Source organism: Cygnus olor, chromosome 3, assembly GCF_009769625.2.
Source record: "Cygnus olor isolate bCygOlo1 chromosome 3, bCygOlo1.pri.v2, whole genome shotgun sequence".
NCBI classification, from domain to species: Eukaryota; Metazoa; Chordata; class Aves; order Anseriformes; family Anatidae; genus Cygnus; species Cygnus olor.
Genome location: NC_049171.1, coordinates 116824462 through 116849682, shown reverse-complemented (window position 1 = coordinate 116849682; position 25221 = coordinate 116824462). Strand labels below are relative to the sequence as shown.

The following is a 25221-nucleotide window of genomic DNA, read 5'->3' as shown; positions in this document are numbered from 1 at the left end:
GTGGTATTAAGGTTTCGTTAGTTTTGAAGTAATTGAAGGAAAAAACATGGAGCAAATGACAATTTGTTATACTATCAAAGGCAATCTTTAGAATTTACTTTAGAAATGAAAGCACTTTAATGCACAGAGCCAGTTCTGCTACCTTTGAATTATTGATAATTGAACATAGTCTGTAGACTGTCAAAGGGGGTAAAATTTGAGTTACTGAGTCTTTTTTTTTTCCAAATACATTTTTTTCGTATTTAAAAAAAAAAAAAAAAAAGGCACTGCTGTCTAGGAGCAGAGGTTAATTCCCAAGCGGCGCTGCCCGCCCTGACTGCACATCCAGGAGTTAAACGCGGTGCCAGTTGCTGGGCCCCGGCCGCCATTTTGCAGCGGCCGCCGCCCCGCTCCCCTCAGGGCCCGGCCGTGCTGGGGAGGCCGGACAGCATCACGGCCGCGCGCGCGTCACGCAGAGGGGAGGGGGGAGCGAACCGCAGCCGGCTCCGCCCGCCCGCGCGCGGCCGCGCGTTGCCAGGCGACTGGACGCCGTGCGCGAGGCGGGCGCTGCCGCTGCACTGCGACAAGGCGGGGCGGGGCGGGGCGCGCCGCAGCGCGCGCGCCGCGCCCCGCCCCTTCGCGCCCCACCCGGCCGCCCTATTGGCTCTCGGCGCCGGGAGGGGGCGGGGCTTCCCCTCTCAGGCGGCGCTGATTGGCGGCTGGCCGTCCCCTCACGGCGGTCCCCCTGTCGGAGGGGGGCGGTGGCGGTGGCGGTGACAGGGACGGGGACGGCGACAGGGAGCGTGGCCGGGGCGGCTCCCGCGTTGGTCCCGCCCCGCCCCGAGGAGCCGCCGAGGGCCGTCCCGCCGCGCCTGGAGCCGCCAGGTAAGCGGGGCCGGGCCCTCGCGGCCGCGGGCTGTGTGAGGGGTCCGTGCCCCCGCCGAAGTTGGGTGTCTTCAGGGAGACCCTCCCGTGACAGGTATGGGTACGCAGCGAAAAGGCTGGCGGCCGGTATGTCCGAAGCCACCGAGAGGCGTGCCGTGCTACTGCCAGAATGGAAGTAAAGGCATCCCTAGGCTTGTAATCAGCCCTGCTCCTTCGCTTACCTTCGCAGTAATGTGTGTATATATAACCGTGTTTTGTTCTGCCTGAAATAAGCGGTTGGGAGGCAATTACTTCTGAGAGTTTCATTACGTGTTAGAGCACTTCTTGTCCGTGCATGGGCAGGTGGTTTCATAAACCACAGTTGCTGATGTGTATGTAAAATCTTTACTAGCACAATGCTTAAAACCTACTGTATTGTCTCCTTTAAAGTATAAGCTCTATTGCAGGATAACTGCTCTTCTTTCTTTGGTTATCTGATATAATCATATTGTGGTCAAAGGAGTAACTTATGGAATACGTGACATTACAAGTAATTTTTCTCTCATTAGGTGTATTTTATGTCTTGAGACCAGAGGATCCTAGTGCTCCATCATTTTCTCATCTCATTTAAGCGTACTTTTAAACCAGCTGCAGCATGTGTATAAGGCAGCATAAGAACTGGGCTGCATATCTTATATCCACCCAGGTTTTCCATTGGTGCTGAGCTCTTCTTACTTGGTAATTCCTTTCCATAATAGCAGATATTGTACATATGCAGTGGCTTAATTACAACTGATACTGATATCTGTCTGTGCACTGACTAGACAAGTTTCCACCACCAAATTACCACGTTGCCACCACTTGGTACTTCAGTCAGGATGAGGGCTAAGGGCTTGACGAATGTAGGGACTGATCTATATTTACCTCAAAATGGCATCTATCTTTGCTGGAAAGTTTGGGCTAATCTTGTCTGGGAAGGACCTTTGTCCTTTAAAACTGGCTGTTTGGCACACTTTGTTAAAGATTTCATTTAGATAGGATTGCTGAAGTGCTATGACTTTTATCAGATTGGCTTGTCTTCCTAAAATGAAGCTATTTAACCTGGTGCCCTCTTCTGTGTTTTGTTTGTTGTGTTTAAATCTCACAAGTATCTGAAACCTAAGCATTATTTTAGCATGTTCTCTTATTTTTTTTCCTGATGGTTTCATATAGCTGTTCTTTTGAGAGGATGAAAGCTTACAGTTATCTGCTATTCTGAATTCTGTTTCTACTAATAAACTAAAAAATTGCTGGAATGGTTTCTTCAATCAGAAGCAAAATCAGTGCTATTTTGTATGTTTTAGTTGTCTCTTAGCTGCATGGAAAGCAAGTGATGCAAAAGAAATACCTACCTGTAGTAGTCTTTTGGTAACAAGCAATCAGTTAAATCTGGTATGATCTGGGTGTATTTTCCCTGAAATTCCTTATAGTCCTTGCTTTCTACAACAAAAGTCAAAATTCTGCATGTGACCTTTAGGTCCTCTTATTTATGTGATCTGGGTAAGGTACTTCAGAAAAGGTCTAAAGTGCTTTATGAGTCCTTATTAAGCTCTCTGGCTGGGTGCTAGTTGAATATGGAAGCCCTGATTAATGCCAGCAGTTTTCTCCCAGTGTATGCTAAGACAGTGCTTTGAACTTTTACTCTGTTGCCTGGTACTATGCATAACATGCATTTAAATAAATAAATATAATATTATAAAACAAACGGGCAGAACAAGAAGAGATGGAAGTAGAAAGTTTGGAGAACAGAAAAATGTATTTAAGTGCAAATAAACTTAAATTTAGGAGCCCCCCTGTAGCTTTGGCTGTTTATTCCAAAATTGCAGGAGGCCCTGCTTTGCACTGGAGGGCTCAGTGGTGTGAATCCCCCCTGGAAGCAGACACGAGATGGTTCCCTTTCAAAGCTGCAGAAGGGGGAGGTAGTTGTGGTAGTGTATCCCCCAAACAATTAAATAACAACACCTCTTAAAGCCTTCAGTTTACTCCTCTGTGGTAATTTGTGAAAAAAATTGGTAATAATCATGGTAATATGTTGGACTGTGATGGCTAGTGGTGGAGGGCTGGGCATGTCTTCTGTTTAGTCAAGTTGGCTGTAGAGATGGAAATGTCTAGCCAAAGTGGTCAGCTGACACTTGGGATAAAAAACAAACTGTTTGCTATAGTGCTTTTAAATCCCTTCGTTCTAAAAAGTGTCGCTTCTAGAAACACGTCCCTCTTGGAGCTACAGTTCACAGCCTCTCCTCACCCCGCTCTCCCCTTTCTTTCTTAATACTCTGCAGTTTTATGTGCAATTTTTCTGTTCCTCTGTGATGAAGCAATTCAAAGGTAATTCCTGCTGCAATTGAGTTGGGTTTGATATGTCTTGCACGTCTGTTACTTCCCCCCAAAGAACTTGAGCGTGGAGATACGAAACACAAACCTGAGAGCATTAGGACGTGCCTGTAGTGCTGTGGCAAACATTTCCCATAGTAACTTGGGGAGTGTTGCAGGTGACTTAGATTAAGCTTTGGCAAACGATGCAGGCAGACTTGCTAATAACTTTTTCTCTTCTAGGCTTAAGCAGCCAAAGATGAGTCGTGGATTTTCAGAAAACAATAACTTTCCATATGACAACAATCAAATGGTTTTGGATATGATCCTGTGCTCCCTAATCGGTGTTCCCCAGCCTATCAACTGGGACAGTGTGGCAAGGCTCGTTCCAGGATATACATCCAAAGAGGTGAATTTACTAGTACAAGTATCCATCTACTCTAAGTAGTACTTTATGAAGAAGAAAACTTTGGGGAGGGAGGGAAATTGAAGTAAAGGGATTTTTTTTAAAAAAAAGTAATGTATAATTACAAGAACTGAAAATATTGAATGTGCAGTAGATTGAAAAAATATTTTTGTTTTTACAAAACTTGAACATTGAAATTAAGATATACAGTCTGTATTTTATTTCATTAAAACTGATACAGAATAAGAATAAAAATCAATGGGAAGTAAAAACTGAAAACAAATTTAGAAAAAAATAAAAAACTATGATGTTTCAAAATACATAGCGAAGATTATTTTAATGGAAAGGATGTCAGTACCTACTACCCTCCTGTAGCTTCTCGTGGCCTTACTAGCACACCTGATAATTTTCTGTGAATGATATTATAACTCTAAGGAAATAAGAGTTACAGATCTTACTGAGAAGGAGAGCAATTGCCTTTCTTGCTTGGTCCTACATGATGTGGACTGTTCTTTCTTTGGTTGGAATAGGATTTGGAAGAACCTAGTACCTCTCTATACTTAATCTCTTTAGGCTGCTGAATTTCCTTGTGAAATTGTTTTCTTTATTTAAAATATAAAACTGATTTTTTTTTTTGAGTTATGAGGGAAAGTGAGCTAAAAGAGTAAAATGTCTTTTGCCCTTGTGATTCAGTGAAGCTGAAAAAAAAAACAAGCCAATGGTCTTTACTTTCTTGCAAACTTAATCAAATGTGTCAGCTGACATTTGTAGCATTGCTCATGGGCATCACTGTAACCTTGTGTTTAGAATATCAAAGAATGATTGGGAGTAGAAGCTTGTGTGGAAGGTTACTGCCTTTCAAGTGTTTGGCAAAGCACTAGGGGGCAGGAGGGTGTCTCCCATTTAGCTTTCAATTTGCAGGCGGTCCTATGCACTTTAAGCAAACAAAATAATTATAAAAATATTGGTGAGATCTCTCCCTGTGTTAACTAAGATAATGTGATTGATTAGTACGTATCTGGCCAGAAGAGTTGTTCCACAGGAGAGTTGCCTGTGGAATTAAGTGGACTTACAGGTATGTGTGAGTTACCCGTGCACAGGATTCTGCAGAACCAAACCCATCACTGTCCTTGTGAGGTACGTAATTACAAAATGGGAAGGAATTACTTCCTAGTTCATCAAAACAAGGAATGGAGAGTTGATAAAAGTGCAGAGGAAATCACCAGTTCCATGTGTCCAATCAGAGTGGAAATCATAAAGGGAAAGGGTAATAATTATGAAGCAATTATAGCCACTTGTAATAATTGACAGTGTTTGTGGTAGAAGGACTAGCTACAAAAAGAGACTTTAAACTCTCCTTTAACTTCCCTTTTGAAGATCAGGTTTAAAATCACAGGCCTTAAGGAAGTAAAGGTTGAAATAGGTTCCATCTTACCTTATTCTGTTACTGTTTAATTATGGCAAATTTTATATTATTGTGTGCTTATGTGCTTTTCTGATACCACTAAGTAGGAAGCGTTATAAGTCTAATATCAGCATGATCAAACGTTCATGCAAACAATCAAATATGAAATGCAGTATCTGCCTCAAATTATAGTTATTAAAAATGTACTGAAAGCTACTGCTTCATTGTCCTATCATTTAATCTTGTGACAGTGTGCAAAAAGATTTGATGAACTAAAAAGCAGTGGAAGTTCACCCGTTGACAACCAGTATAATCCCCTGATGGCTGCTGGTGGGAATCCTGTGGAAACTTTAGCCACGTACATCAAATCCTCCTTGCTCGATACCCAGACAGAGTTTCAGGAGCCTGCTGTTGGGCAGGATTCCATTACAATAACTGGTATGTTTTTAGTCCTTCTGAAATATATTGCTTTTTGTTATAATCCGAATGTGCATGCTTTTCTGTCTTGAGTGGTGAGTCCACCCAGGAACAGAACTTCTTTCTCTTTGAAAGAGAAGAGTTAAGCGTACGTGTAATACATACATGAAGTCTCTTACAGTTTATGTTGAGGCAGTGTTAATTTGTTTGGGTATTTTTAATAATTTGTCCTTTCAAAGGGCATGATATGCAGGAGTGCATAAATCTGTATGCTAGATCCTGCTGTTCAGGATTTTTTGGTAAGGAGAGGAATTACTCTTCTGTTTTGTATCCCGTGTTGGCATTGTTAAACCTACAACTGCTTGCAAACACAATAAGCTGAGTTATTCAAATAACATGAAAGCTGTGTGCAGAAAAGTTGTGGAAAACTGAGAAGATGATCCCTCAAGGTCAGACTTTCCTCTCCCAGCAAACTTGTCAACTGCTTGGTGGCAAGAAAGCTACCCAGGATCTGGGAGCATATTCTAGTCACTTTTTGATGCTGGATAGTCTTGCATTGACATACAATGTGCCTTAGTCAATTATGTGTCCCAGTAATGCTTTGACAGAACAGGACCAACCCTAATAGTTGTGCAGTGATTGAAATAAAATTAAATATCTCCTTAAGTACCTCTACTGTGCTGAGTTTCAATTAACTGTGTGATAGTTATTCTCTGGATTTCGTTATGCTCTGAGATGTTTTCAGCACCTTGTAGGGCTTGGCAAATGTGTTGCATGATAAACTTGCTTCACTGCAGTAATGAGTAAAAAATTTCTGTGGTGCAAATTTAGAAGATAGTGAAGTGTTTAAAACGTTCTTTGTTATGGCATCTTTCACTGTTGCAGCCTTCTGGTCACTGTTCTTTTTGCAGAAGAAAAACAGCTCTTTGACCTTTGCTGGAGAATGAATAAAATGTTTTTAGTATATCTCATAATGACATGAAAACTGTATATGGAGTAGGTAGACCAAAAATACTTTCATCAGCTTTCAATTTTGTACTTGTTAAATGCAGTACATGGAATAAATACTTCTTGCACCCACGGGTGGCTACTTAGAAGATTAGTAGCTTCCCAGTAGGCAGTTAACAAGCTAGCTCTGCTCATAGAGCTCTTTAGACAATTACTGCATATCTTCTTTTTAACGCTTTAATACATGCAATAAGTATTAATACAGTTAAGTACCCCAATGTTTCCTAATATAAGATCCTAGCATGAGATGATTTCTGTTTTCTAACATGTTTTCTTTGTGACTTTGGATAAATAATTTTCTCTGTTTGTAGGTAACTAGCTAATATGAAATTAGGGTAATTAATCTTTCTCACAGGCTTGTGAGAAAACTCACCTTCTCACCAACTCACCTTAACATTTGTGAGGTACTAGTATATTTCAGAGTTAAGGATTTGAGAAAAGTCTCTTTGTAAATTTATGTTTTTTCATCAATTACTTCCTAGTGTATTTACTCACATCTGCACCTTTTTAAGATCAAACATTTGGGGCCTGTTTGGATTTGTTTGTAGACACGAAAAAGTAATCAAATTCATTTTGAGTTGGGTTATGCTTTTATTCGAGTTGTAAAAGCTTATTTATTATTAGCTAATTTTAAAGCAAACTGCTGCTAAGTCCTAAATGCGTATTATGGCAGTAAACAAGCATGTAAGACAGAGTTTTACTCAAGATATCTGTTACTAGCTTTCAGAATTTGAAACATCTTCTGTTGAAAGAAGAAAAAAAGATAGGAAATGTGTCGTAAAGCTCTGTTAGTTTAGCTCTGTTGCATATTCTTGTCAGAGTTATTTCCTTCAGTAAATAACTTCCCTGTGACCAAAATACACTTCTTAATATTTGCAGACAGAACTCTTCTATGTCATTTTTTCCACAGGCCTTCCTTTAAAACATTCACCTTACCTTGCATTCAAAATTTAGGACTCCTGTCTTGGCTGTATTTCTGCTAGCATGGGTCAACTGCCTGCAGTGGAATGGCTGCAGTGAAGGCTGTGGCTGACTCAGGCCTTTCCAAGGTTCTCCGAGGGTCTGTCCAGTAAATCTTCCCATTTTATTAACTGCCTTTCTTCAATTACGGCCTTACTGAGGCTTGGCCAAGCAAGACCTTAGGCTGTATCTTTGGAGAAAGTTTTGTTTCTTCTGCCTTTGGTGTGATAACTGCTTTCCTGAAAAGCATAACTGCTGTGTTCTGAACTATACAGAGCTTCCAGATCATTTCTGCTGTCAGTCTGCTATTGTAACGTAGCCACAAGATGAGAAGGTGTATTTTAGTCTTTTTTGGAAGAGTACAGCCTCTTCCACTGCACAAGAGGGAGAACATGCTTCTGGAGCCCGTTCCCTAGAAATCTGAGAGTGGGGATCCATTCATCACAGTAGGAACAGTTACTCAACATCTGAATGCTGGTGTTGTCTTAACCCTTGATCCAGAACCCAGTGGGTTTGACGTCTAGACCTTCTGGCCTTCACCAGGTTTTGTGTGCACGTTCCACTGCTTTTAGTGTGTTTGTGACAAAAACCTATTTGAATTAAAACTCAGCTGTCCTTTATACCTGAAATAAGCTGCATGATGTACTTCTAGGATAAGAAGGATTTGGTCTGCATTTTATGAGCATAGCTTTGGGCAGTTGGCTGCTTAAAGCCACACACTTACAAAACTTAGCAAAAACACATCTATAAAGATTTCTGTGAGTTAGTTTGGAAGCAGCTTATTTTCAGAGCTAAAAAAGTGTTGTTAAGAGGTGGAGTTAATCTGAAGTAATTATATCCTGGCAGCAAAGCTGCATGAAAACAGAAGTTTTGATGTGGCAGAGTCTTAAGACTCACATCCCACAAAACAGACAAGGAGAGTTGAAGGCTGGATTGTATTCCCAGAAACAAATGCTGAAGACTTTGCACGAATCTCATTGCTCTGTATTCAGACAGGATTGATTTGGGTTTCCAGCCAAGCGTCTGGGCAACCCAGCAATGCCGCTGATCTACATTTCTGTTTTATGGCATTCAGGGCAGGAACTTGGCTTATCTATCAGCCTTTATGGTAGCACAAATCTATTGCTGGTTACGTAACATCACTCTGTTACAACAGCCGTACTTCGAGATAATGAAAAGGAAAAGGTCAGGCATTTTTGATCTAATGCAGCCTTTTTTTCCTTACACTTAAGGAAGGCCCAGCACAACCTCTGCAAGGAATTGTTCGTCAGAATCTGAGAAAGGTCCTGTGCATAACAGTGGACAAAACACTGACGAAAGCCAAGGGTAAGAAGATCTCTGTGCATTTGTTACCTAGGGGATTACAGAGCTGACAGAAAGATGTCTAAAGTTCTCTCACAATTCTTCTGTCACAAAGAACACAGCTAGGAACATCCTAATAAATGCTATAAGAAATTTTGAAACATTTTCTTGCAACAGAAATGTTAGATGTTGGTTTGAGAACTTCAAATGTGCAGTAGGGATAGTGTATGTAGGAATCTGCCCATAGTGTTCCTCTGAATGACTCATTGCTGCTGTGGTGAGAATGGGAACCAGAGCCTGATTTTAAAAAGGAGTAAGTCAAGACTGATGCTTAATAACATTTAATATATATAAAAAAAATCTGTGAACATAGGTTTGTCCTGTTCATGTGAAAGAGGGAAAAGGAAACTGTAAATGAAAAGCGCAAATGAGTGATTTTACTACCAACTCAAATAGCCTGGCATATCACATGTTTTCTGTACTAGGCAAGTACGCCTAGAATAATGTGTTTGATTCAAGCATAAGGTTAGACATTTTTCTGTGGAGAAAGTGTTTACTGATTCTAGCTCTTACTTTAAGAGATAGTCAAAGCAGTTTTAACTTCCACTGATGAAAATTGCTGTTGTATGTTTTTATTGTCCTTTTGTGCTTCAGTAAGTTAGGCATATGTATCTGCCTATTTTTTCAAGAAAATCAAAAAGGGAGAACAAATAAGTTCTTTATGTAATTCAGGTAGTATCCCATAACAAACTGGAGACAAAGTCAGAGGCTTGAGCTCAATATTTTTTCTCCAGTCCTTTAAATGGTAAATGGCAATGATTTTGTCAGAGGATGTGCGTTTGTGTTTTTCACCTGGTGTCTGACAGTACTTTGCATTAATAGTTAATAACTGCAATTTGTTTTGCTTCTGTTAATAAAAATCTGTTAGTGACATCAGTTTTGCAATGTGTGATCAAGATTTGGAGATGAGGTCTTGGAGTTTTATCATTCTAATTGGTCCTTATCTGTACTTATGGTCCTAATTTGTTTTGTGGCTTGCTTTCCTTTGAGGCCAAACATGGTGATACATGTGTGTGATGAAGCAAAAAACCTCAAAGAAGATTTTGTTTGTCCTCGAGACCTTTTGATATCAGAAATGAAATACTTTGCTGAATATCTGTCAGTGGATGCACAGCGCTGGGAAGAGGTGGACATTTCTGTGCACTGTGATGTTCACATCTTTGACTGGTTGATAAGATATGTCAAAAGGAACACCAAAGATTGCGAAGCTAATGAAATGCCCACTCTAGGTAAAACACAGTGTGTAGAGCATTTGTTGCAGGTTTGTTATGGTCTGTACTAATGGAAGGTTAAAGTTTTTGCTACAGTTCAGCTCCAGTCTCTTGTTTCTGTTGTACTAAAACTTTTCATTTGTTAGAAAAGTGTTACAACAGAAGATTCACTGATCATTATAGCAGATGTCTCTGATTCCTTAACACTGACATTTTTGAGGATAGCTTAAACAGTGAAAAAGGTCTGACACAGTTTGGGATCTGGTGGTTTTAATTAAGGTTCTTCAGACACCTTCTGAACAAGAAACATCTTCTGAACAAGAACAGAATGGTAGTTATAGGACAGTGACAATTGTTGTATTAGGTTTTGGTTTGTTTCCCTTCTGCTCCCTATCTGTACAGGTGCAATACTTTCTAAAATTTCAATGCAATCTGATACAACAGTAGAAGAACTTTTCCTTTATAAGTTTGAGGCAAGTTTTTAATCTATGATTTATCTAATCTATTTAATCTATGATTTTTAAATATAAACAAAGCTAGAATAGTGTTAAAACTTGAAATGCAGAGGTTATTTTGAGCAAAACTTCATCTGGGTATGGTGGCTAGCGATGGACGTTTATCTTGCTGTGTAATCGTTTAGTCACTGTATTCCTGTGAAGGCACCTGTTCCAGTCTTTTTAAATTCCAGATTGTTGTGCTCTGGCCACCTAGGTGATAAACCAAGACTTTGTTTCTCATAAGGTGGGAAAGGCTTTGCATATTAGAAGGTGGAATAATGAGTTGATTGTTTTAAAAAATAATATTTAAAACAGATATGAAATGTGTGGCAGGAGGGATGCAATGTGAAATTACCAGAAGAATTAATGGAAAAAAAACTTTTTTTGCCTTCTAGAACCAGCAAATGTCATATCAATTCTTATTTCTTCTGAGTTTTTGAAGATGGATTCATTAGTAAGTATTAAGAAAGGATTCTGTGCCATAAGAGTACGGTTAGTCTCTGTGTCTAACAACTTGTTTGTTGTACTTTTGCTGTTATGGAAACAGACGACGAGAGATGCAATGAGGGCCTTTTAAAGATTTTGCCACCTTTCTTATTCAAAGCAGTAATCTACAATTTGCAGAATCTCAATAGGGATGCAGAAAACTTGCAGAGGAAGTTATTTCTAAATGTCATAGTGAAATCCTGGATTTGTCTTCTGATGACTGATCCAAGTAATGTCAGTATCTGTCTTTGACAGGTTTTATTAAAAAGATTGCTAAATCAGTGAATACCTCTTGTTTTGTGTCCTTACACAAAAAACTTAGCTTAGGATCCATAGCTTAGGATCTGGTTCTCCTTCAGCTCTGCCTATTGACTTGTTTGTTAAAATGTTTATCAACTTCTGTCATTAGGGCGACCTGCAATTAAATACGTAGTAAATTTAGCTGTTTAATACTGAGATCCAGGCGATGCCTATGTATAATGGTTCTCTTTTGCAAGCCATTGTGAGGTACTGCTTACTGAAAGCAAAACATTTGTGGAGTTGTTTTCCAGATTTCTGTAGAAACCTTTTGGAGGAGAGCACAAACGGACTCAGTCACGTTAATTCATAGTCTCTTTTAGACAAATCTGAGACTTGCTTTTTTTTTTTTAGGTAGAACTGAAATAGTTTTCTAAAACACTAGATGCTTTCTAAAAAATGAAACAAAACAAAAAAAAACAACCAAACAAAAACCTACAACAGTTTGAAGTAATTAGCACATCTTTTGAGATAGCTTTGTTTAGAATTCTTTAAAATTACTTTTAACGTTTCTGTTTTTCCTAGGTAGAAAAATGTATTAATTATTGCCACAAAAATATGAATGCTATTGTAGCCACGCCATGTAATATGAATTGTATCAATGTTAACCTTGTCACAAATATTGCTGATCTCTTCACGCACAATGAAGTGGAAGAGCTGAAGGACAAGAGAGATAAATTCAAAAGGTAACTTTTTGCCCTGTAATACACTACTGAAGTGCTATAGGGCTTTTGGATCATTTTTTGGATCGTTATATGACACACTGTGAAGTTTGGAATCATGTATATACAATTTATATTCTCATATAATGTATCTTCATCATAGAACATGATGAAGTGACTTCAGAATTTTTTATTAAAACTACGAGCAAAAGGAGAGTTTTTTATATGAGGCAAGCTGAAGACAAAGGTCCCACTAGGAGTGTGACATGGACAAATTATTCATGAATTCTCACATGAAAGCTAGGATTAGGGTGAGGAACCATTTATGGCATGACACGCTTCTAATTCTTATAGTTTGTTTTCAGCAATCTGTGAACTCTGTTGTTTGGACGTAAAATTTAGGGTGGCTGGAATCCTGAAGAGTTGTGATGGAATACTATTTTAGAAAGCATACAGAAGGACTCTGGCTTAGTCAGTGTCAAGAGAAGGGTCAGTTATTGGAGTTACTGGAAGGCAGACTGACAGACAAGCAAGATTAAAGTTAAAACTTCTTTTAATCAATAGGGATGAAGGCATTACCGCTTCAAAAGCTGAAGTTAAGTGTAGATTCACAGTAAAGGTCTTCTAGGCAGGGTAGAAGCTGGCAACTTAAATTGTTGAACAATATAATGTAGGGGGAAAAATTTAAGGGATCTCTTTCTTTACATCATTATAAAAATAAGAGATGACTAGGCCAAGAACCAATTATCTAAACAGATTATTTTAAAGGAAAATCACATTAAAAGCTGGATTCTGAAAGAAACAGAGTGACTTTGCAAATCATTAGAATATAATTCTTAGTCTCACTGTACATAAAACTTTTTTTTCTAATGGGTAAGCTGTGTTGCTGTTGTTAATAGTAAACTGTTCTGCAAGAAGATTGAGAGACTGTTCGATCCAGAGTACGTAAATCCAGATTCTCGGGGAAGTGCAGCAACATTATACAGGTGTGGTCTTTTTTTTTTTGTTACTACTACAATTGCAAGGGCAGTCCCTATAATTGGAAGTCCTGCTCTTAATCCAATATTTTGTCTTCTATTTTTATTTTTAAATCTAGATGCTGTTTATGTAAAAAGCTGCTAACTAAAGAAACTGAAAGAAGAATTCCATGTGTCCCAGGAAAAATCAACATAGATCAACATGGGAATATTGTCTTTGTACATATAAGGTAGTGAATATATATGTTAAATATATATATTTTTCTTCAGCTAAATGATGTAATGTGATTTACAAAATGCTACATGTTTAGGAATTATCAGATACTTTCATTGCAAAATGAAATGAAGGATACATATAGAACAGTGTGAATCGTTTCAACTTTTTACAGTACTGGGAGGGGAGGGGAAGAGTTGAGGGAGAGTATGATGATCTGAAATTCATTCATCAGTGCAGCTGCTGCAACTCCATCTGTGATTACTGGGAGGGCTATTTTTGAGTTGTACTGCTTTACACAGAAAATACTCAGTGAATTGTTTCAGCATATTGTTTTTAAGATATATGGAGCCGATTGACAAATTGAATTAAAGGCTGCTTTACTACAGGGCTTATTATGGAATGGTTGCTCCATCTCTGCAAGCAAAGAAATGTTGAAGATTATATTCTAGACTGACTTTATACTGTCAAATCAAATAATCAGCCTGCTTAAAAACTATTATAAATAAACATTGCCAGTTGTTTTTCTGTTCTAAAGTATTTGTCCAAGGAACTTCCAGGACCTGTTCTGCATGTGTGCCTTGTTCATTTGGCACAAATGTTTAATTGAATTCTGTCTCTTTGAGCCATGTTTGTAAACAGTTGGATTCTCTTCTTAATGAATGTCAGTGCATGATGCGCTGCAGTTTTCCCTTCCTCCTCACATACTCCCTTTAAGGAAGATAGTGGGAAGTTAATAACGGGAGGCCTTTCTCAACGTATCTATTCAATTCAGAACAACCAAAACATGGTTCAGTGTCAGCTCCCAAGAAAATGTATTCATCTAGTGTTACCTCCCACAAGTAATTCCAAGGTGTTGATTAAGTTCTACCTAACAATCTAAATAGAACCGAATCCGTGACCCTGTCCCGACATATTAGGATCATTGGTGATTAGCTACTTAAAATTCATTAACTGTATTATTTAAGCTGACTACGTAGCTGATATGCAGTTTGTAGTGCAGAAAAATACAGATTTTAAAGTTATTCAGAGAATTATTTAAGTTCTAATTATTGTGGTGCTTGCAACTGCTTTTCTACACAGAATACATCTATTATTCCTTAGATGAGGTGATGTTGGCCACTGATAAATTCAGGCTTATGATCTAATACAAACCTCTCTTTAATGATTTAAAATTAGTTATATATGTATTGGTCTTCTAGTGGTACCTAGAGCTAACTTCCAGTTGGAACCACTGCTTTCTTAGTCTAGGTCAGATGTATATATAATAAAAAATTGTTCAAGACAGGCTTAAAATTGTGGCAAAACAGTATCTGCTCCTTCTGAGGATAACATGCACCGGTGCTGGTTGTATATTCTCTTTTGAATTATGAAGAGGTGTTTGTCATTTTATCACTTGGAAGGAACAAAGTCTGTAATGTGCACTATTTTTAAGACCAGAAGTCTCAGATAAATGTGTTCATAAAAAAAAAAAAAAAACACGACAAAACACTCTCCTGTTGTCAAGCTTTAATTACTAACTGACTAATCGCTGTTGCATTGCAGGTGCCTAGAAGTGTATATATTATGTTGGCTTTTAAATCAAATAAAGTAGAATGACAGGACTTTGCTTCTGTTGCACAACATTATTACTCTAAATAAGAAAACTGCAGTTTCATTGGACTTGTTTGCATGTGCATATTTCAATTCCTTCTGCTCCGCGTATTGATTTTCTTTTGTTTCATGGTTCTCCTGATTTCCAAAAGGCTCAATATTTATCTTAGCTTATAAATTTGCAGTATGTGGAGCTTGAGATGAAGCAAGCTGTAATTCTTTGTTGTTAGTATGCTTAGGATGTTGTGAAAGAACGCACACATTTCTGTCATGGTCTGAATTTAATGATTCATTAAATTCATCATCCTACATTGTATCCTTCCTGTCCTAAACTGTTCTATAGGATTTCCTCCAGTGGAAGATGTGGTGTTCTGCTCCTTCTCCAACTCACCTTTCTGGTGGCTTGATCAAAACAGTTTTATTGACTCTGTGTACAACCTGACATTCTGCTTTTTCAGAGATAAAACCTGGGAAGTCCATGAGTACTTAACTGGCCTTCATGAAGAATTAAAATCTTGGCGTGATGTTTATTGGCGTCTGTGGGGGACTGTCAATTGGTTGACCTGCTCAAGATGTAATCAAGTTAGTCTATTTTCATTTTCACTTGTTTGGTAGCTGGTTTGTTGTGGGTGAGTTTTGGGGGTGAGGCAGAGATCAAAACAGTTCAGAAAATATATTCCTTCCTTCCCTTTGGCCGGTTGGTTTTGTCACCAACTGGCTTTCAGTGATTATTTTTTTTTTTTTTTGAGTGGAAGACATGATTATTTGCGTTGTGGAAGTAACAGATGCTGTGGTTATTGACTTTTAAGTACTATTTTTTTCCATCACTTTCCCTTTTCCTTTTGTTCTGGCCACTAAAAGCAAAACAAGACTAAATTAAAATGTTTATTCTCTGGCTGCTCAGGTTTTAGTGAGTGAAATAGTCTTTCTATGGGTTATTGAGTGTTTGCATTTTGGGGCGTGCCAATAAAGTTTGATATGCATTCTTTATAGTGCAAAATTAACTTCCATAAGTAATCTCATCTCTCATTATGTCTCTTCTTATTCTGATGTAGTGTTTCCTGTGTACCGAATTCTCCCATTGCCAGTACCATCCGCAGCCAGTTCTTTATCCAGGTGTAGCAAGTGCTCTGGGCTCAACTGGGACAGGAATATATCCCTGTTGTAACCAAAAAGTGCTTCGATTTGATCCTACTACCCTCCCAAAGGTACTTAAACACTAGCTCACTTTTAAAACAGCATAACAAAGGGGGAGGAATGTGGCAATATGTTACAAAAATAGATCTTTTCCAAAATAAGGCTCGTAAATTGTTGTGGTATCCTGCAAACTTGCTGCAGGGTAGGATGAGGACTGACCCCTGAAATCAGTCTTCGTCCTGTTTTAATGTCTTGTTCTGAGAACCATCCAAGGATAGCAGCATTCCCTGGCTGGCAGGGTGGAGCATGGGTCTGGAGGAGAGGGCACTGCAGTAATCCCAGAAAGGCTTTTTTTTTTTTTTTCTTTCCATTGCTGTAACAGCATGTGTAGTGCAAGCAAGGGATATCCATCTGTTACCTTTTGTCTTTATACATTTGACTATGTTTAATGCTAACGTTGAAAATGAAACAGTTCTCTAAATATTGTTTTTCCTACATAGTGAACTCTGCTTTACTTCTCAGAATCTTTGCTTCTAGAAGTTTGTTAACTTTAGCAAGAGCAGAATCAATGTCACCTCTAGAATTAAAAGGTCATCTGTATGGTTTACATCCTGAGAAAACTGAGTTTACAGACAAAATGTTTTTAGAAAGCTAATTTTTGGTATTGTATTTACCAAAACCAGTTCTTCCCATTAACTCATTTCTCTGATGTGTATGTATCACAGGGCTGTCAAGTGAGGGATCACATGGTTGGCTCACCCTCAGGAAATGAAGATGAGGATGGTTTATCTCAGACTACTAAAATACTGAATGATTTGATCCATCATAGAGACGTTATTGTTGTTCCTTTCACTAAGGATGAGAATAGGTAAGAACATTGTATTGTTACTGATATCTTAGCCTTGAACGCTTCATATGTTCATGTTGCATTTCATCTCTCTGTTTTTACATGGGTGACAGGGCACTTTCTATAGGTAACTTAATTGGAAAGGGAAGAACAAATACTGTTGCCTTTTACATTTCAAGTAGACATGTAGTCATTCAATCTCCATAACCATTCATTCCTATCTTTATTTATATTTTAATGGATTGTTAGCAAAATATTATGTGGGTGATTTGGGAGTGTTTTTCTTTTGATGAGTACAGAGAGACTGATTCTAAGTTGTGAAATAGAAAAATAATATATTTTTGTTTTACATGTTTCTGTAAGTGACTCTGGCATTGGGCTCTGTGATGAAAAAGGCATTGAATGTGATGTACTCGTAGAGCCAAATACACTGTGGGGCCCCAAAACTGGAGAAGTCAATGCTGTGAGTGACTGCTAATGTTTTTTCCCAATCTTTCCAATAATGAAGAGCCTTACAAGGGTACTTTGAAGAATTCATTAAATAACCTTAATAAATAAATAAAATACATTGATAGAGGAAAAGGTGCACCACTGGACATTGCAGGATAGCATAGGCTAGTGAAGGTATAAAATGCCTAGTTGATAAAAAAGTGAAATATTTACCAACTCTGCCAGAAGTATTTCTGTAAAGCAGAAGTAATTCTCTGGGTGTCTGAGCTTTGCAGCCCATTTATAGCCCAATGGTATTTAAGGAACCAGTCGTATTCTGCAATACATTTGGTGGCAAAGTTTATTTATTGCCACCTTCATTTGTCTACTGATGCATATCTGGGTATATATGTCCATGTGGCTTTTATAAGTCCATATCAATGAAGTACAGTAATCTGTTGTTTTTTGTTTGTTTATTTCCAAGGCATGTACTTTCCAGAGCTATGATTCGTTTATGTTTCTATGTCAGATCAAAAGAGATACTTTCAAAGCCAAATTTATGTAGACTGTTTATAGTACTGCCTCTCTTTTAAAGAGATATTTCACGCAAAGATAAGTTTTTGAAGATCTGCACCCGTTATGGAACTTCTGGTAACTCAACGATCCTGATGGTAGCATGATGTTGCTGATAGCATGAGAAGTTCAAAAAGTGTCAGTAGCTCTCCAGCAACAAATGCAGAAAACTTTAAAATCTTAACTCCATAACAATCTGGTGCATAATAGCCCCCTAGCCCTGGACTGTTTTTTCGTATTACAAACACGTATAAATATTTTTAAGCTAAGGTTAGGCAAATTAAAACATGACTCTGAATTCACCGTGTTTAATCGGTTAGTGGTTTACAACTTGTTTGTCCAATTAGTCATTCCACCAAAATGTAAAGCTAAAAATGAAAGTAGATCTTCCAGGAGCTACCAATTTAGATTGCTGTTACTTTTAGCATACTGTTTTTGGGATTCCACTTACTTTTTTTTTCCTTCTAATCATTATTCTTTAACTTATGTCTCTTCTTTTTGTGAGTACAGTTTCTTTCTCTGAAGAACTGGACTTTACAACTGGTTAGTAAAATGTTTTGTTCACATTTTCAGACATTTGCACTTCCGCCATGGCAGAAAACTAGCTTTGATTTTTTTTAATCTTATTTTCTTACTAATTTAGACAAAAGTTTTATTTTCTTTTGTATTAATGTGGAGGTTACATTATAGATTTTTACAAGAAAGTATAAAGTATGTGTGAAGTGCTATGTTAGCGTGAACAAAAATTAAAATTTCCTTTTTAAAATTTTGATAAATGACAACAATAGATCAGCAGCCTAGTAGGTCATTAGGCTGACAGAAATGTAAATCTTCAAAAACAAAGTTTTTAGTGCTTGTCTCTCTGGCTTGTCTGAGATGTATGTATCCAAACGATGTATTTGTAGTGTGCTGCAACATGCATGCTCTGTTACTTAATTACTGAGTATCTCAGGATATAGCAAGCCTCAGTAAAACCCTAAGAAGTCTTGTATTTTACTATGACTACATGGCTATCTCAGATATTTGCTACCAAAACTTTAATTTTTTTATTAATTAGAAAAATAATATATCCAACAATATTTTGGATGCTAAATGCAGAATCATGCAATAATACAGGCTGGGAAGAGATTTCTCGTGGTCATCTTAGATATTTCATCTCACTCTCAAACCAGGGCCAACTTTAAAGTTAGACTTAACTTCAAAGCTTAATCAATTTGCCCATACCCAGTCAAATCTTGATTGTCTCTGAAGATGAAGAGACTACAGCCTCTCTGGGCAACCTCTTATAATGTTTGACCACCTGGGAGAAATATAAATAAAAACATTTGTCAAAACATTCTAAGCAAAGATTTGAAATTACTTTCTCAACATTTGTGAACAATTTAACTTTGCACATAGTTACATCACTAAGATATGGAGTTAGATTTGAAGATAACTCCTCTGGGACAGATTTGATATATCGTTAATTAGGAATCAAGCCTCACCTATAATCTGTGACACTTTTAGAAACAGCAGTCATTGTTATCTGAAGAAGAGGAGTACACCACTGGCTCAGAGATCACTGAGGATGAAGTGGGGGATGAAGAAGAAGTATGCAGGAAACCAGGTATAACAATAGCATGTATATTCAACCTCTCTGGAATTTTAGAAATAAAGACTCAGGACAGCAGAATTCTTCTGTATGGGAGCTCTAAACATTAGGAATTTTTTAAGTGAAAATATTACTTCAATTTTATTTCTAGTTTTTTCTTTGTTTGGGTACAAATTACCCCATTGCTAATTGTCATCAAAAAATATTGGCAAACAAGGGAAGTTGCAATTACTCACGTCCTAGATGTCCTCGAAGTTGATCAAGGGCATATTTTGCAGGAAGGACTATCAAAAGATTGTTTTGAAATTTTGCCTAGATAAATGTTGGAAAAAATGCAGTGGCTACATAGCTATATTTCCTACATGCCTTTGTTTTTTAATACCGTTCTGATTATATGACATTATGAAAGGACTAGTGGGCGTGGCTAGAATTTTGTCTGCATTAAAGATAAGCTCTATATAAGCTAAAATGATTTTCATGTTGTTGTTGTTTTAATTACGATAAGGGGTTTAGGAATGTGGAAAGCCAAAAAAACAGCTTTTCCTTTCCACATTAATAATGAGCCACTTGAGCTGAGGCACTTCATTTTTATTTTTGTCTTAACCTGAAAGAATTGCAGTGTACCAGTTCATTTAATTTATTAAAAAAAAAAATAAAATTAAAATTGTATGAAGTTTTGTAGTTTGACTTCTAAGTTGTTTGGTCTGATATCACTCAGTTTGTTGATTAATTTAATATGGTCAGAGATGTAGTTTGTATGTGTACTTACTTTTTAATTTAAAAGAGAAAACTTGTGCAGTTGTGTGTCATCACCATTTATTTTAAATATGTGCTCAAATAATGCGTGCTTCTAATGGAAAAGCATTTGAGTAATCTGTGTATTACCATGTCAGTAACACTGACAAAGGAAGAGAAAATTACCTGTTTGTTTACTTTCCCTGTAAGGGAATAGGGGAGAAAAGTCCTTTTGTAGCTGTGTAGTTGTGAAATTCCAAATATCTGTGATTGTGTCAGTCAGTAGGTTTTTTTTTTTTTTTTTTCAATTAGCAGGGAGAAAGGAGAAATTAAAGAAATTCTACAAGCACCCAAAGAAAGTGCTTTCTTCACCTAGTATTCAGAAAAAGGAGAAGGCATCTGAGAAGGTAAAATCAGAGCTGTGAGGTCAGCCTCTCTGAGTTGAATAATGAGGATTTTACTTAAGTCTTGGACATGATTATTAAAATGTACTTAATGTATTTTTATTTTTTTGATAGTCAAGTTCCCAAGATGCATCTCCTTTCATGTAAGTAATTTTCAAAGTCCTTGAGAACTTATTGTAGTACATTCCTTTCTGTAAACTGTTACTGATAACATTGTGTGCATCTTTCTTTTCTAATCAGTGTGAGTATGCAGCAGAACAAATGGGATGCCTCCAGGTCACTAAGATTCAATCAAGATGCTCAAAGAGAAGATGGTCCGTTCTTGCATGAGTCTAGCTTTTGTAATCTTAATGTTATGCAAAGAAAATTATTCTTTCATATAAGAAATAGCTAATTTTCTCAAAATATGACAATTTAGAGAGCTTTAGGTTGAATTTAATCTCAGATATGAGTGTTTTTTTTTTTTTCATAGTTCTTCCTCATTTGGAAGAGAACAGACTTCAACTAGGCTAGCTGTTAGTAATCACCTCAATCCAAACTACGCAGCAATCTCAGATTCTTCCAAACTGTACAAAAATATTCATACAGCTAGGAACTCCTGTAAATGTTACTTCAGGATTTGATTGGTGTTTATTAGCAATCTCATATATTCTACAGGAGAAAAAAAAATCTCTGTGGCAGGAAAATTGAAATAAAATCCACCATGTAAAACTAAATTGTAATCTTGCACAAAGGCTGAAAAATAAATGGGCAGCTTTGGGACTTCTGACTATGAAAATATTGGAAAAGAGTTCCAAGTTTGCAGGAGAAAAAGAGAAAAATCTATTCCAAGTGTATGTTAGGGTGCTTTATGTTCTGTAGTTTCTCAGATATAATCTCCGTAGGTTACGTGCTGTCATCTGATGACTCGGCAAGAATGCAAATATTTTTTCTTGCATCCCTGTACCATTTGTTGTCTGGGCAGATAAGTAGAGATAAACGTTCACTTGCATCTCCTTCCCAGTTTTTCTGACGAAAAATACTTAGGAAGTTATTTGTTTATTCTCCTTTTTTAATATCTCCTGAGATTTTTGTGCATTATTGCTGTTTTGAAAATCTCTGCCTCAAAACCCCTTCCGTAGTTTTTTATCTCAGTGTAATTCCTCAGGCTGATTCTGGTATCTACCAAGAACACTGCTGAAGCTAGATTATTCATCAAGATCGAGAATTTTGGTTGTTCAAGGTTTTTGTATGAGCTGAGAAGAAAACAAATGTTATTTTTGCAAAGAGGATATCACTGAAGTGTGTGTAGTTCTTCTCTTTGTATTCAGCAGCAAGAAAAACCTGTTCTAAATATTTTTTTTCTGACAGATCAGAGAAGAATGTCTGAGATTACAGGACACTTAATAAAAATGAGACTGGGAGACCTTGATCGAATCAAATCAAAAGACAGCAAAGAAGTAAGTCTTTTCCTGTATTTACAGAATTAAAGTGGTCCTTAGTAACAAAAACGTGACAAAATTGAAAATACCATCTTCTCAATTACTAACATGGAGCACTGAATTTGATTGATTTTTCGTTTTCTTGTAAGCATGGGTGGAGGTTTTTTGTTTTTTTTTTTTGGTTGGTTGTTTTTTTGTTTTGGCAAAGCAGTTAAATAATCATTTTTAACATTCACTGCCTTTAAAAACTGGATATGGAAAATATGATGGGTTTAAAAGGTTTTGGTACTGGGTCGTGGCAAAGAAATAAGTTAGGCCATAGGTTCTCCTAAATATTAATGATTCTTATGAAAAGTCACTGATTAAACTGAGATAATGTCACAACGTTTGTTTTTTTTTTTCTGGGTTCCAGTATGCAGGAGGTATTTATTCTAGACTTGAAGCTCAGATAAAGGCCTCAGTGCATGTCAGTACCCGACAAATCAATGCTGAGAAGAATGCCAGGTAAGATATTAAAATAAAATGAAAAAGCAGAACAGGGATCTCTGGGGAGGCTGTGGCGGGTGGAAATTGTTTAAATTAATCATGCTTCATTTCATACACTTTTTTGCATCAACATCCCTTCTGGCAGGTTAACCATATATGATGTGAAAGCTTCCTTTGTCAAAGTAAACTACAGCTAAGAGAGTGAAACTCTTGTGCCCATGCTGGAAGAACTGCTTTTATGTTGGAAGACTTACTGTTCTTTCTATATACATTTTGGTGAAATTATAGATAAGTGTAAAATTGTTAGTCAAGATTCTTTAGCCCATCCTCTGGCCTCCTTCCAAAAAAACACAAAACAATAATTCAAAAAAAAAAGTTCATTACTGCATATTGGTCATCTACACCTCAAAAGGATAAAAGAAAAATTAACTGAGGTGCTGGCAAACTGTTTGGTTTTAGAGCCTAGAACTGGTCATAATTTGGTCAGCAGGTGAGTCTCTGAAGCTAAACCTTATAATGAAGTTGCTGACAGACTTTTAAAGATGTGCTGGATGTTTCAAATATCAGAGGAATTTCTTGCAGGTCTTATTTCTGTCCAAAGAATGCAGGTGCCTGTAGAATTAGTGATGTAAAAGAAGTTATTTGACATTACACTTCTTTGAATAGTGTTACAGTTTGACGTTACAGTTCTTTGTTTGAATGCATAGTTTGTAGCTGCAGGTATACTGGCAGAAAGGCAACTTTCTCAATAGAGATGTCCATGAGATGTTTTTCCTTCTTATCTCGGAACACACTAACATGAAAGCAACTCCAAATAAATACTGAACCAGAGAGCTACTTCATAATAAGTAAACAGAAATTTGAGCTGTAATAACCCACATATGTTTCTTATGTGCTCTTAATCCAGGTCAAAATCCCGTTTTGGTCAAGGCCGTCCAACATAAGGACTCATGGAAAAACTATAGCTGGAATGCTTCACTGCTTCCTGAAGCTATATGGCACTTTGATATACGGAGAATGCATATCTCCAAAAGCTTTGGCTTGATAAGCAGTGACTTATTTATTACTTTTCACTTTGTAAATTATTTTGTGTGATAAATGAATGCAAATCCAATAAGGTCTGTACTTATTTCAATTGTAAATATACTATTTCTTATATTTAAATTTAATTGCTTTTTAGGCTATTGTGTTGAGTTGCATAGAAAATATTTTATAAACTTACAAAGTTAACTTATTCAACTACCTTTATTTATGGGGAAGACAAATATTTCTTTTGGTATGATAGAAATAGTAAAAAGGAAAAAGCAAGACTACTGAATTCTGAGTCCAGTCAGCAGTGTTAACACTGCTAAAATATATATATATGTATATTTATGTTGTATTTGGTAGTACGTTTTAGGTTGGTCTTCTGGGGATTTGCATTTAAAGTCAGTGACAATACAGTAGCTGTGACTTAGATTAGTGTAAGCAGTTTAATGCAGTTCTGAGGCTTCCTTCTGTATAGCCACACAACTCCCATTCATGTGAAGGTGGATAACAGGTGGAGACTAGACCTCTGAAGATTATTGAAATACTGTGATGATGCAGTATCTCATCTTGCATGCGGAACACTTGCTTTACTTGTATGTGAAATTCATACTTATTTCCATATCATATCTGATTCCTCTTACACAATACAACGTTTTGTTCCCTTCTGATGTCCAGACCTTAGGAGGCAAAGCAGTTCCATCTCTTTGCCATACCACTAAATTACCTAGCAGATAAGTTATTAATTATCCATCTTCAATTGAGAGGAATCATTAGGATGATTTGTGCATATAGATATTTTGGGTCTAGTTTCTTTCTGAAACCTGCCTCAATAACACTGTTTAGAAGTCAGATGCACTTTCAAGTTCCGTATTTGGAGCAATAGAATACAAGTTTGTGTATATGTCAAATCCAGGGCTACCAAAATGAAATAACTTGCCTAGAAAATAATTCACATATTAGCAAAGAAAATGGCAATAATGGCAATAATAATGGCTGAATTCAAGTAAACACATTCTGACTTTTTTGAAACAGGTACAAAGAGCGCTCAGGGAAAGTTTATTCTGGACCACAGCTGTAAAAAAAAAAAAAAAAAAAAAAGTTTGGCATAATTGTAAGTCTGCAAGATCCTGGGGGAAGGACAGGGTGGGACAAGGAGAGGGAGATCATCATTTCATCATTGAAATGCCCTCTTCTCTCTATTCAGGCTTTTTTGTTTGTCTTGTTTCTTGAGAATTTTCAATAGGCATTAGAAGACTAGGATAGCAATACTTGAAAATATTGCTTTCAATGTGGAAGATTTTTAATAAGTTAAAAATGAATGTTTATTATGTATTTTGTCCAATGCAAATTCAGAGCCCAATGAAACTAACGGGCAAAACTGTGCATTTCAGTGGCTTTGACCTGTATTTAAGTAAGTAAGGCTTTATTAATGCCTCAGGTCTGTTTGCAAGTAGTACTGCAGCTTTAGGCAATTATAGTAAACATTGGAAGAGTGATTGTTGTATGCTGAAAGAGAAAGTATTTAAAATCCACTGAGTAAAAAAAAAATTAACAGAATAAGAGTTTTGCTATGATACTGTAGCTTCTGATAGAGGATTATTGCAAATAGTAAACTTTGCCATAAAAGTTGCAGGCTGCATGTGTGTGTGTTGTTTTCTTAGAACTACTGACTAGAAAAGGAGGGAAAATCCTTCTGGTTTTGTTTTGTGGGGAAAAAGCCAGTTTTATGTGCCAGTATTGTTATATTCAAAAATATTTTTGAGCATATAACAATAACATACAAGATGTGCAGTCTTTTTTCCCCCTTGCCTACCACCTTGAATTTTTATCTTGTATTAATTTTGAAATTTGTCTTGGTTTAATGGAAATAAAAGTTACTGAT

At 37.1% G+C, this 25221-nt stretch overlaps 1 protein-coding gene across 3 annotated transcripts; it reads left to right on the top strand.

The window, feature by feature from the left end:
* The first annotated feature begins 838 nt into the window (after positions 1-838).
* On the top strand, positions 839-25221 carry SANBR (SANT and BTB domain regulator of CSR). 3 transcript variants are annotated; one of them, XM_040551437.1, is made up of 21 exons: positions 839-864; positions 3436-3601; positions 5255-5441; positions 8621-8714; positions 9741-9979; positions 10854-10912; positions 11767-11927; positions 12803-12889; positions 13000-13110; positions 15146-15269; positions 15743-15895; positions 16550-16692; positions 17035-17134; positions 18184-18216; positions 19180-19279; positions 20312-20406; positions 20518-20546; positions 20644-20717; positions 21754-21842; positions 22237-22328; positions 23218-25221. In XM_040551437.1, exons 2-21 carry the CDS (start codon positions 3452-3454, stop codon positions 23252-23254), a joined length of 2157 nt encoding a protein of 718 aa, XP_040407371.1. In that variant the 5' UTR covers positions 839-864; positions 3436-3451; the 3' UTR covers positions 23255-25221. The 3 variants fall into 3 exon arrangements, with proteins under 3 accessions (XP_040407371.1, XP_040407372.1, XP_040407373.1); XM_040551438.1 differs by lacking the exon at positions 18184-18216; XM_040551439.1 differs by lacking the exons at positions 839-864; positions 5255-5441 and having other exon boundaries at positions 3484-3601.

What these genes read in the sequence shown, in the direction of transcription:
- SANBR (XM_040551437.1), top strand. Translation starts at nt 3,452, where the DNA reads ATGAGTCGTGGATTTTCAGAAAACAATAACTTTCCATATGACAACAAT. An exon ending in AACACTGACGAAAGCCAAGG is followed by an intron (nt 8,715 to 9,740) that starts GTAAGAAGATCT and finishes CTTTCCTTTGAG; the next exon opens with GCCAAACATGGTGATACATG. An exon ending in TTTTGAAGATGGATTCATTA is followed by an intron (nt 10,913 to 11,766) that starts GTAAGTATTAAG and finishes TGTTTTTCCTAG; the next exon opens with GTAGAAAAATGTATTAATTA.